This window comes from Lissotriton helveticus, chromosome 10 (assembly GCF_964261635.1).
Source record: "Lissotriton helveticus chromosome 10, aLisHel1.1, whole genome shotgun sequence".
Classification (NCBI taxonomy): Eukaryota; Metazoa; Chordata; class Amphibia; order Caudata; family Salamandridae; genus Lissotriton; species Lissotriton helveticus.
The window spans coordinates 1,131,800,803-1,131,812,915 of NC_136071.1; the positions used below are offsets into that span (position 1 = coordinate 1,131,800,803).

Here is a 12,113-nt window from a genome sequence, read left to right on the forward strand (position 1 = left end):
TATGCAGCCCGTGACCTTGCCACTCAAGAGGAGGCTCTACAGTATTTAGACGCTACAGTCCTACCGGTCCTGCCCCCCGAGACCATGGATGCCCTAGAGGCGGACATAACGGTGGATGACATCACTGAGGCCATTGCCAGATTGAGACCGGGCAAAACCCCGGGCCCTAATGGCTTCCCGGCAGAGCTCTTTAAGCGTGCGGCGGACCTTCTGTCCCGCCATCTTGGGGGCCTCTTTACTGGGGCCTTTGAGGAGGGAGAGCTTCCCCCAGACCTCGCTAGGGCTGCGATTGTCCCAATCTATAAGGAGGGCAAACCACGAGAGAGTTGCGCCTCATACCGACCTATCTCCCTACTGAATACGGAAGTGAAACTGTTAGCAACCATCTTGGCTGCCCGCTTGAGAGCGGTTATTACAGGCCTGGTTCATTTAGACCAATCAGGCTTCTTACCAGATAGTGCCACTAAATTGAACCTTAGAAGAACCCATAACTGGCTACAAGAAGTGAGGGACCGCAGCGACCCCCATTGGTTCCTCTCCCTGGATGCCGAAAAGGTGTTCGACGCGGTACACTGGCCCTTCCTCTTTGCAGTACTACATAAGTTTGGTTTCGGGCCGAATTTCATTAAGTGGGTCCAGCTCCTCTACACTGCTCCGAGGGCCAGGGTGAGGGTGAACGGGACCCTATCGCGTGAGTTCCAGATTCAGAGAGGCACTCGGCAGGGATGCCCCCTTTTCCCCCTCCTCTTTACGCTCACAATAGAGGTGCTTGCCGCCAGGATCCGGCAAAACAATGACATTCGCGGGTTTACGAGCAGCGACGCTGACTTGATACCAGAAAAAATCTCGTTATACGCAGACGATGTCTTGCTCTACGTAACCAAACCAAAAACCTCGGTCCCAGAGCTCTTCCGAGAAATAGAACGATATGGCGGGATGGCCGGGCACAATACAAACTGGCACAAATCCGTACTTTATGACCCTGGGGGTCGTAACTGATGGGGGAGACTACCAGAAAACTACTGACAACCACCGAAGGCTTCCAATACCTCGGGATCTATATTACCATGAGTGAGACCCTCTCGTTCCGTAGAAACTTAGAACGGATCATACTTAATGCGGTGGCAGATATGGACCGGTGGAGACGGCTCCCATTGACACTCCTGGGCAGAGCGGCCATGTATAAAATGGTCACATTGCCGAAATTCCTCTATGCCCTGCAAAACGAATACTATCCGATACCTGCATCGGTCTTCCACAGGATCCATGCGGATCTGCGATCCTTCCTTTGGCTAGGCAAGCATGCCAGGGTGGCTCTGTCCACGCTCCAGAGGCATCAATACAGTGGTGGGATCTCGCTTCCTAACCTAGAGGCCTACTACTGGGCAGAACATCTAACGCCAATAAACGACTGGCTTCATGCCCCGGCGGACCACCCGACATACGCTCTGGAAAGAACAAAAATGTCACCCAAAAACTTACTATGCTATCTTTATGGGACCTTTAGAAGGACTCCCCTCCCCCCGGCCACGTCCGTAACACTCTCCGCATGGACGAAGGCTAATCGACGCATGGGATGGGGTAAGAAGCCCACACGGCAGACGCCATTGTGGCATTGCCAGTGGTTGGCGGAACTTCACAAACTGCGAGGTTTCCAAAGGTGGGACGACATTGGCATCTCTACTATAGGGGATGTAATTGCCAAGGGGGAGCTCAAATCTTTCCAAGTCCTCAAGTCAGACTTCGGGCTCCATGACACACAACAGTTTAAATATATACAACTACGGCACGCCTGGAAGGCCCAAAATATCGCACTCACAGATATTCCAGAGTATGCACCTCTGGAGGGGAGGCTCCTTCAAGAGCAGATACCGGAAAAGGTGGTCTCCCTGACATATAAAACGTTAACTAACCATATGCTGGGGGATCTGGCAAGACTCAGGGCCATCTGGGAGGCTGAGGTAGGCGAGATGGAGGACCTGGACTGGGAAATAGTGCTAATGCATCCCCGGGAGGTGGCAATCAAGTCACGACTGTGACTTATTCAGTTGAATGTACTCCATAGGACCTACTATGACAGACTGCGGCTATGCAAAATGGGGAAAGTAGAGGACCCACGTTGCCTTAGATGCCATCAGGGAGTGGGGGATTTCTACCACACAATATGGTCTTGCACTATAATACAAACATACTGGACCCAGGTGTTCAAAGAATTAGAGGAGGTCCTAGGGGCTTCGATCCCACAAGATCCCAAGCTAGCACTGCTGGGCATGACTACCGAGGTAGATCTGACACGCCCACTTCTTATATTTTTGGTCCTAGCACTGGTCGTTGCGAAGAGGGACATCGCAAAGCATTGGGGAGCGCCGGAGCCCCCGGATCTGGAGGAATGGAGGAGAGGGCTAGATCTCTACATGGCAGCCGAGAGGGTAACCTATAAGGCTAGGGGATGTCCCAAAAAATTCCGCAGAGTTTGGTCTAAGTGGAGACACTACCATGGGCTGGATGGGGGGCTGTAAGGGAGGGCTTCCTTGGACGGGTGTAGGACGGGTTACCAGGACAAATGGGACATCTACACAAAGGGGGTGACAAACACTACTGAACTTGTGAAATATCGTAAGATACCTGCGATTTATGGCTCAGAACGGCGAAGGGCATTACTGGCACTAGCGGGAGAGGGGGGGAATGGAAGTGTAACTGCTGCAGAGTTTGGTATGTAAATTGTTGAAGGCATGCAACCTGTGTTTTATTGTTTATTGGGGGGGGCGTGGGGGGGGGGAATCCAGCAAAAAGAGAAAAAAGCAGATGCTCGGAATGCCCATTGAATGCTCAGAACTGTATATAAGTTTGCACCAACAGCGCTCTACTGAATCTCGCCGCCCGACCTCCGGGGTGTGGGCTAAATGGCCGTGTATCCATCTGCCGATAGTGAGATGCACTATTTGTGGCTACTGTCTGGAGTACCTGATTGTTTGTTAGTGGCTCCCTGTGAATCTGCAATAAAAATATATTTTTTTAAAAATTATGTCACTTAGGAAAACAATTTGCTGTATAGTCATTAAATATTTATAAGGTCGGGTGGATGGTGCAATTTTGTGAATGTGCCCCTTGGGCACTCCTTTAGCATCTTACAATGGGTGGGTGATATAATTAAAGGAAAGTGACCTATGACACCCCTCCAAATCCATAGGTTAGGTTGGCTAATGCAAATAAAAAAATAAAAAAATGACCTCTAATTTCATTTCCTCACTTCAGCATCATACTGCATGGAGGATAATGCATTTGAGGGAAACTGACTATGGCCTCACTTCAGCATCATATGTTAGGGTGAATAATGCAACTGAAGGGAAGTGACCTACCATCTCACTTAAACATCTTCTCTTGGGGCGGATATTACAATTGAGGGACACTAACCTGTGAGACTGCTTCAGCTTCATACTGTAGTATGGATAATGTTATGAGTGAAGCTGACCGGTGACCTCACTATAGCATTATATGGTGTGGAGGATAATAAAAATGTTGTACACTGACCTATAACCACACTTAACTATTATAGAATAGGTGGCTAAATTGAGGGAAATTGATGTATGACTTCATTTGAGCATCACGTGACCTGCTTACTGATGTCCTGCAGGTCACCACCCCTTGCGACACAACCCGTGGTTTGTAGGCTCAGGTGTGAATGAATCCTACCTGTATCGAGGCCCGCAGTATGAGATCTTATTTTTTCTGTCTTTGTTAAACCTCCCATTAATGCTGATGCCACACCCACTAACCTTGTGTCTTTCTGTGTTCTTGTCTTCCCTTTGTAGGTCATGAGCCAAGTGGAAGGACAGCAGAAAACCCTTGTGCATGCCATTGAATCCCTCCCTGGCTCTGGGCCGCTCTCTGCCTTGGACCAGGACTTGCTGCTCCTCAAAGCTACCTCTGCTGCTACCCTCAGTTGCCTGGGAGAATGCCTAAACCTGCTACAGCAGAGCATGTACCAGGTGGGACAGCAGAACAAGAATGCAACATCCGGTAAGGCCCACCCCTCCTGGGAAAGCTGCCTCTAATATTGGCAAAGTTTTAAAGTTTTTTTTAGTTGAATTAACAATATCTGGTTTCAAAGCAAGAAACCATTATTAACAGAATTGTATTTGATGTAGTAAAACCTTGTCTAACCAATGCACAGAATACACCAAAATGTAAGCATCAGCTAAAATATTTTTTTCCTCAGAAAGAGAGACCACCATTTTAATAGCAAAAATGAAGATACTTTCATCCAACAAATCATTGTTAAATCTTCATCATAGTGAGTTTATTGGCATCTCAGGTAGTTTAATGATATCTTAATCTCGATTCCATAAACTATATGACTTAAATTAATGCAAGCTTTCTAACCAGAAAAACCCAGAATATATGACCGTACCTACAAAAACCTTAGAATTCTGTCCCAAGGAGATTGTTCACAGCTTCTTTGCATGTAGAAGCCTTTCACCTTTTAACATAAGTGTTGAAAATGTCATAACCAGCTAAAAGGCTTCTAAGAGCAGCCTGTGCTGGTTGTTTGAGTGAAATGCACATTCTAGTTCTGTGACTTTGTGCTGTATATCCATTCCACGTCTCAAATCAAGCAGTGTGCATTTTATGTACCTTTCAATCTCAGTAGCTAGCATGATTTTTAACATAAGAAAAACCTAATACATCCAGATCACGAGCTCAGAATACATTAGTTTGCATTGAGTGTTTTGAAGTAGAGATGTGGATATGTCTGTGTTTTGTACCGTGTGAAGCTCTAGATCCCCGGTGTGTCTGAGAGTGAGGGACACCTGTGATCTGCTTCCTCCACCTTACAATTCCAGACGCATGACAAAGTAAAATCCCAATACAAGATTCTCCCCTCCATAGCTGAAACCCACATTTTTAGGTCTGGCTTGACAGCACAGCTGTCATTTACCTCATGTGATCAATAGAACCAAGATTTTTCAGGAGTTCTACAGAGAGAATGACTGTGGCAGCATCCAGATGTTGGTTCACTTGAGTCCAGCTTTTGATTTGGCGAAAACTGTTGGCCTCCAAAGTGGTACAAAAGGCGGTGGTGATGGACGGAGCATCTGAACCAATCAAACACTCACACCCAGTCAACAGATCTGGGTTTAATCCATCACCGTTCTTTAGCCCACTCTGCCACCCCAGTTCAGACATGGCCATATGCAAATCAGTCTGACCCTGTGCCTCATGGGAACAGTCCAGCCCGAACTGCCAAGCCATGACTTCCCTGGACCGGAAACAAGCTTCAGAGGACCGGTTTCTGGCATTTCAGCCATCTTCAGCCCGGCTTGCATGAATCCAGTGGCAAAGTGAGCAAGGGACTCACGTCTGAGCATACCCTGCCAACTTATGGCGAAAAAAGTGGTACAAAAGGCGGTGGTGATGGACGGAGCATCTGAACCAATCAAACACTCACACCCAGTCAACAGATCTGGGTTTAATCCATCACCGTTCTTTAGCCCACTCTGCCACCCCAGTTCAGACATGGCCATATGCAAATCAGTATGACCCTGTGCCTCATGGGAACAGTCCAGCCCAAAATGCCAAGCCATGCCTTCCCTGGACCGGAAACAAGCTTCCAAGGACCGGTTTCTGGCATTTCAGCCTTCTTCAGCCCGGCTTGCTTGAATCCAGTTGCAAAGTGAGCAAGGGACTCACGTCTGAGCATATCCTGCCAACTTATGGTGAACAAAGTGGTACAAAAGGCGGTGGTGATGGACGGAGCATCTGAAACAATCAAACACTCAAACCCAGTCAACAGATCTGGGTTTAATCCATCACCGTTCTTTAGCCCACCGAAATATGCTTGCTCTCCAAGCAGCTGTGATCATTTATTAATAAAGCTGTGAGAGTCAGTATAGCTATGGCTGGCTGGAGAGGGTTCATTAACACTCACAAAGTATCAAGTCAAGCTACTGTGATATTGTAGGATGGAGCTTGGCCTTGAGGTCACACACATGCCACTGTGATGCTGTTAATCAAGTCTCTTAGCTAATTAGATAATTACGGTATGTGTTCTTCTCTGGCAGCAGCACAGGTGGGAGTAGGAAAGTGATGAGGAGCATAATGCTGTTTTCCAGTACCAGAACCCACTTTCCTGTTCCATAATTAATTTCAGAGTATGGTTGTGTTTTTGTGGTCTTTTATGGGATGTCCAATGCTAAGATAATTTACATGCATTTTTACATACTTTATCATGGTATTCCTTGAGAGAATGGTGTTTTTTCTTACAATTCTTAGAATGCATGTGATTGATGACATTAAATGTAATTTGTGTTGTATAACATGCTCTGATAACTATTCAAAAAAGTAACTTCACACTGAGTGTAACATGTTTTCTGATTGGTGAGCTCGTATGATGAAAAAGCAAACATACTTGGGCATTAATTATGTGGCAGCAGACATGGGCCAATAGCAGTCCAGCAAACTTTGCTGTGATTGCTCCTCGAACCTGACCCCCACATGTGCAATGTATTTCCTGGGATGAGTACCGTGGGCACTGGCCCCCGGCAATTCTTGCCACCCAAAAATGTAATTCAACAGAACTCCCATGGATTGATCAATTGGAGACTGTGTTAAACCTCAATTTCCTGTGGCAATGTGTTCCCGAGGTAATGCACCTGCCAACAGTCAAAATATTAGAAATACAGTCAATTAAGTACAGGGCTCACTCAACCGAGTTCTAGATCCGTGAAATACAACTCAAGGTTTTATTACAAAGTGGGAAAGTTGTGGCACAGAATAAAGGCTATGAAGGCTCTCATCAAATAAAGCATTACAGAGCATCTCTAGTAGAATCCGAAAGTCGTCTGGCTCACTCTCAGAACCAAGGGTTTATATAGAAAATGTTCCCAAAGAATAGAAACTGCAAATTCATCATGGCCTGAAGCAATGTATCTGCTTATTAGCAAATCAGAACAGTTTTATTACCCGTCATATTGTTTTAGCACCTAAGCCCTATCCCACTACAGAAATATTGATTCTGCCCTCTCTGCTAATGTCATCTGGAGTTGGTAAATTAAAGTAGATCAATCGATCAGGATTTATAAAGCATGGCTAATCACCCGTCAGGGTATCCAGACTCTTGCAGGTGGAATTTCGGAAGTGAGGGGATGGTGTGGAGTTGCGTGGGGAGGCTGTTCCAGGTCTTCGCTGCAATATGGGAGTAGGAATGAACTCCCTTTTTGCTTCAGTAGATGCGGGAATTTGGGCATGTGATAGGGAGACAGAGCGAAGTCTTATCGATGGTTGGTGTATGTTCAGGTGGTGGTTTATGTAGTCGGATCTTTGGTTATGTAGAGCCTTGTTTGTGTGGGCCAGCAGCTTGAATTTTCATCTCTTCTGTACGGGGAGCCAGTAGACTTGCCTGAGGTGGGATTTGATGTGGGTTTGTCGGGGAAGGTCGAGGATGAGTCTGGCTGAGGCGTTCTGTATGGTTTGAAGTCTCTGTAGGAGGTCTGCGGTGATTCCTACGTTGAGATGATGAGGACCTGTGTCATGGTGGGTCTGTGTGCAGTGGTAGCCACTTGAACAACTGCAAGCTATTATGAATGAATAGGGTACAGTGAGTTAACGGAAGGACCTTAACATAAGATACAATTTTGTGACCCAGCTTGGAAGATTGCTTTGAGAAGAGTGAACAATGATTGTGGAATCAAAAAGAGCAGACTCTGCTTCACTGTGTGATGTAGAAATAAACAGTGAAATGTGCAGTGGGAAGACATCCATTTTGCAAAACATGGCTGCCAGGCCTAAATCGAGGTATTGTTTATAAGGGTCTGCAAAACACATTTCTACATGTCATAGGTAATTTGTTTAAAATGCATAGCACAATATCACTGTGTATATGCGTAATCAAGAACAAAACTGCATTCTGCATGGTTTAATGATTCAAAAAAATATAAATGCACTAAAATCCTTAACATTGCTTCCCTGAGTACACCAATCATACTTCTGTCGTCCTACTACCACCACTAGTGCTGCATTACCATGACCACAATATTACTTTGAACATGCTACCTGCTCCTGGCCCACCCACATTGCTACGGTACTGCCTCCTCACTGCAGTGCGCTACCTCTTTACCTTGCATTACTGCCTCAGAATGCTACATGACTAGCTTCTTTACTACAGTACTACTGCACCACTGCACCATAGCATCATGGCGCTGCATTACCTCTTCCAGTATTACAATACTATTCTACACACCACACTACCAGGGTCATGCAGTACATTACCTCTTTGGCATTGCTCTCACACCTCAGCATCACATTGCAGTGCTGTAACAAATCACCAATTTTTCCCAAAGGCACACTACCAGCACTCCAGCACATGCGAGTAGCACACTGCTGATGCCCACCTTACTGACTTACCACCCACACCACACACCAGTATTAAATTACAGCCTAGTTTAAGCCTTCCTGGAGCCAGACAACCACACACTTCCACTGGAAGACCACTTCACACACCAGTTCCACACTATCATATTACCCATCTGCACCACACTAAAAACAATCAGTCCGTCCATCCATCCATCCAGCCCTCCATCCATTCATTCCTCAATCCGTGTGCTTTTGCCAAGCCGGAAGCATCCCTTATAATATTAGTAAGTGCACTCTCTCTATTGTAACTCCAAACATATCTTGTTTTGTGGGCACAAGTATTTTATTTTTCAGGCTGGGCCTGTTTGAGTCTAGAGAGACGTGAGCCTGGGTGCCTGCAGTATGAGTTTTTGTGGAGTGCAGAGTGGACTGTGTGTCTTTGTGAGATCAGGATTAGAGCTGAGCCTTTCTGAGTGCAGATTGAGAAGTGTGCCGGCAGATGAGTGGTGTGCTTGAGTGATTCCAGGGTGAAGCCCTATAATGCCAGACCTACTACCCTTGCTAATGCTGCTAGACATTTCATCATTTGCCCCATGCTTTACAAGTAAAGCACTGGTGAGACTGAGATCCCTTAAAAACAGCTTCCCCATCCTCTCTACAGGCTGACGTTTGAGGTCTGTGAGTCATCGGTATGCCACAATATTCCTTATGCTGTTCTTGGCTTGCAGAAGAAAGCTGCTAACTGCACTGGGAATGCAAACGTGGTTTCTAAATCCTCCAGCGTGGCTTCCCCACTTCAGGTTATCCTCAGATCAACTTTTTGCATCAGTAAGTTGTCTGCTATCCAGCTACATGCATCCAAGATGTGGTATTCCTTCCTCCTTCAATTAATCAATCAAAAAAACAGGATTAGTATAGCACTGCCATGCACCTGTGAGGATGTCGAGGCACTGTGGGGTTATGCTGCGTGATGACGCTGCCTGTTCCTATTGGTTAAACATCCAGACTCTTGAGGTCCTTCCTGAACTGTTGGTCCAATGGTGAGGCTCTGCGGTGCAGGGAGAGGGTGTTCCAGGTCTTAGCCACCAGATGGAAGGAGTGGCCTCTGCTGTTTGCCCAGTGGATGCACTGGGTAGCTGCTTTGGAGAGGGATCTGAAGTGGAGTTCCCTGGTAGGTTGGTGGAAATTCACTCGTTTGTAGAGGTTCGCCAGTCTTTCATTGGGTAGTGCCTGGTAAGCGTGGAGAGCTGCTTGAACTGGCATCTCTTCGTGACTGGTAGCCAATGGAGTTTCTTGAGGTGAGGGGTGATATATGTCTCTTTGGGGAAGTCGAGGATGATGCTGGCTGCTGTTTCATGGAGTTTCCGCATGCATTAGGCAGTGATGGGGGGCGGAGCCATCGGAAGATCCAGCTCAGGTGGCCACCTTTCATTGTTAATTTTTGGCCAAATATATTAGATATGACGATAGAGGCTAGATCTGACCGTGACCATCGACCCTTGCACTTGTCAGTAAAACCAGACCTCTTTATTGGTGAAGCTGAGAATAAGGAGGAAATAATGACCCTAGCTGATGGTAGCATGGTAAGTAATAATCGTCGCACCTTAATGTGACCAAATATATTAGCCAATGTGGGATCCATGTTACAAATATATAACTCCTTTTCCGATATTATCCAGACACATCTAGACGTCTCAGAAGTGGTATTTCCGATAATGGCCGCACATTCTCAGTTGCAGGAGGCACTGGTACCTATATTAAGTAAAATACCAGGATTACAAGGCAGAGTAGGAACTAGAGCAAAAAACAGGTGCCAACCATTGGTATAATAAAGAGTGCAGAGAGACAAAAGCTGATCTCCTACTGGCAATAAAAAAGAATAATGTAATAGATACGAGAATAAAGAGAATTAAATATAAGCAAGTCCAAGAACAAGCAAAGAGTGGGAGGACGATACTTGGACAGCATTAATTGAAGCAGCCAAATCTAAAGACCAAGAAGGGTTCTGGCGTATAATAGCCAAGGGTAGTAAGACAAGTAGGGATACTAAAGACCTTTTCTTAGATGCAAATACTTGGGAGAAGCATTTTTCATAACTTCATGCCGACAATCAAACGGTTGAATCACCGGGCCCAACATTAGTGGTCCTTAGTCCAAATACAAATATCCTGCACTTTAGCTTGAAAGAAACACTCTTAGTAATAAGAGCTGTTAAACCAGGCAAAGCCCTAGGGCCTGACAAAATCCCGGGGGGTTTATTAAAACATGATGACGGTGTTTGGGGTCCCTATATTAATTATCTTTGTAACACAATAGCGGGTGGTTCGCCAATACCGGAAACATGGAAAGGGGCGGAAATTGTGACAATTTTTAAGAAAGGTAATCGTGATGATCACGGAAATTATCGACCAATCAGTTTATTCCATATTTTACAAAAAATTTACTCCAGACATATTTTAGGGAGATTAAACGATTGGCTCGATGAAAATTCCAGGCGGGATTTAGAATAAAACGAGCACAATCGATCAGGTTTTTAGATTTTTATGTTTATGCTGGAAATATATAAATATAAGAAAGGGCCATTTATATATAACTTTTATAGACCTTAAGGCTGACTTTGATCTTGTGCCTCGAAATTTGCTCTGGGACTGCTTAAAAACACAGGGTGTTCCCATCGAGATATTGAACCAAATAATAAGACTCCATGAGGACAATTTCGAAAAAGTGAGATGGGGCCTCAGGGGCGAATTAACAGAAGCAATTTGTGTCAGACTGGGTGTATGTCAAGGGTGTGTGCTGGCACCCACATTATTTTCTCTCTATGTTAATGACATCCCTAGTTATCTATTGGGCTGTGCACATGATTCTCCTAAGCTGGGGGGGGGGGGGAGATTCAATGCCAGACCTTTTATTTGCTGACGACACCATTCTAATATCTCAAACCCCTAAAGGTCTACAATCCTTACTGAATTTATTTGATATATATTGCAATGAAAAGGGCCTTGAGAGAAATGTTGGCAAAACAAAGTACATGGCCATAAACTTACACAAGACTTTTAAGCAGAATCTATCTATTAGGGGCCAAAAGCTAGAGTACGTACATTGTTTTAATTATTTAGGGATAACATTGGATGCACAGTTGTCCTGGAAACAGCAGCTGGAAAAAAATTAAATTGCCCAAGTTCAAAATGTTTTCCCAATAATAAAAATGCATGGGGCTAGCACCTCAAAAGCAATAACCCTTGCCTTGGAAGTGTATAAGTACAAAGTACAAGAAGCCGCATTATACGGTGCCGAAATTTGGGGAACACATTGTAGAAAGACCTTTGAACTGGGAGAAAACAAGTTCATAAGGAGGGTGTTAGGGTTGCCAGTAAGAACACCACTGATACCCATTCTGATGGACTTGAATACCAATCGTTTGGATTACCACACAGTATTAAGACCCCTTTTATTTTAGGTGCGACTCTGGACAACCCTTGAATTGTCCAGTTACAAAGAGGATCTCCAAGAGATTTTAGAAATCGATAAAGGTAGGGGTACTCCGTGGGTAAAACATATTTACTTCTGGTTCAAAGAACTAGGTCTCATTTTTGGGAAGCACCGACACAATTGTCTAGGTGTAGTAAAATACTTCTAAAAGCCACTTTTTGGTCTTACATCCAAAATACCTTGATGTGTGGTGCAAATAATGGTATATTGACATCAAAGTTTCTTTAATATAAGGAAACAGCCAGCTTTGAAATGTTTATGGATGAGAT

At 45.1% G+C, this 12,113-nt stretch overlaps 1 protein-coding gene across 2 annotated transcripts in view; it reads left to right on the forward strand.

Moving 5' to 3' along the window:
• Nucleotides 1–12,113, forward strand: part of OSBPL10 (oxysterol binding protein like 10) — a 784,850-nt gene that overhangs the window by 522,355 nt on the left and 250,382 nt on the right. For both annotated transcript variants that reach the window (XM_078663937.1, XM_078663936.1), the window contains one exon: nt 3,813–4,020. In XM_078663937.1, coding sequence (XP_078520063.1) covers nt 3,813–4,020 — 208 coding nt within the window. The remainder of the gene's footprint in view (nt 1–3,812; nt 4,021–12,113) is intronic.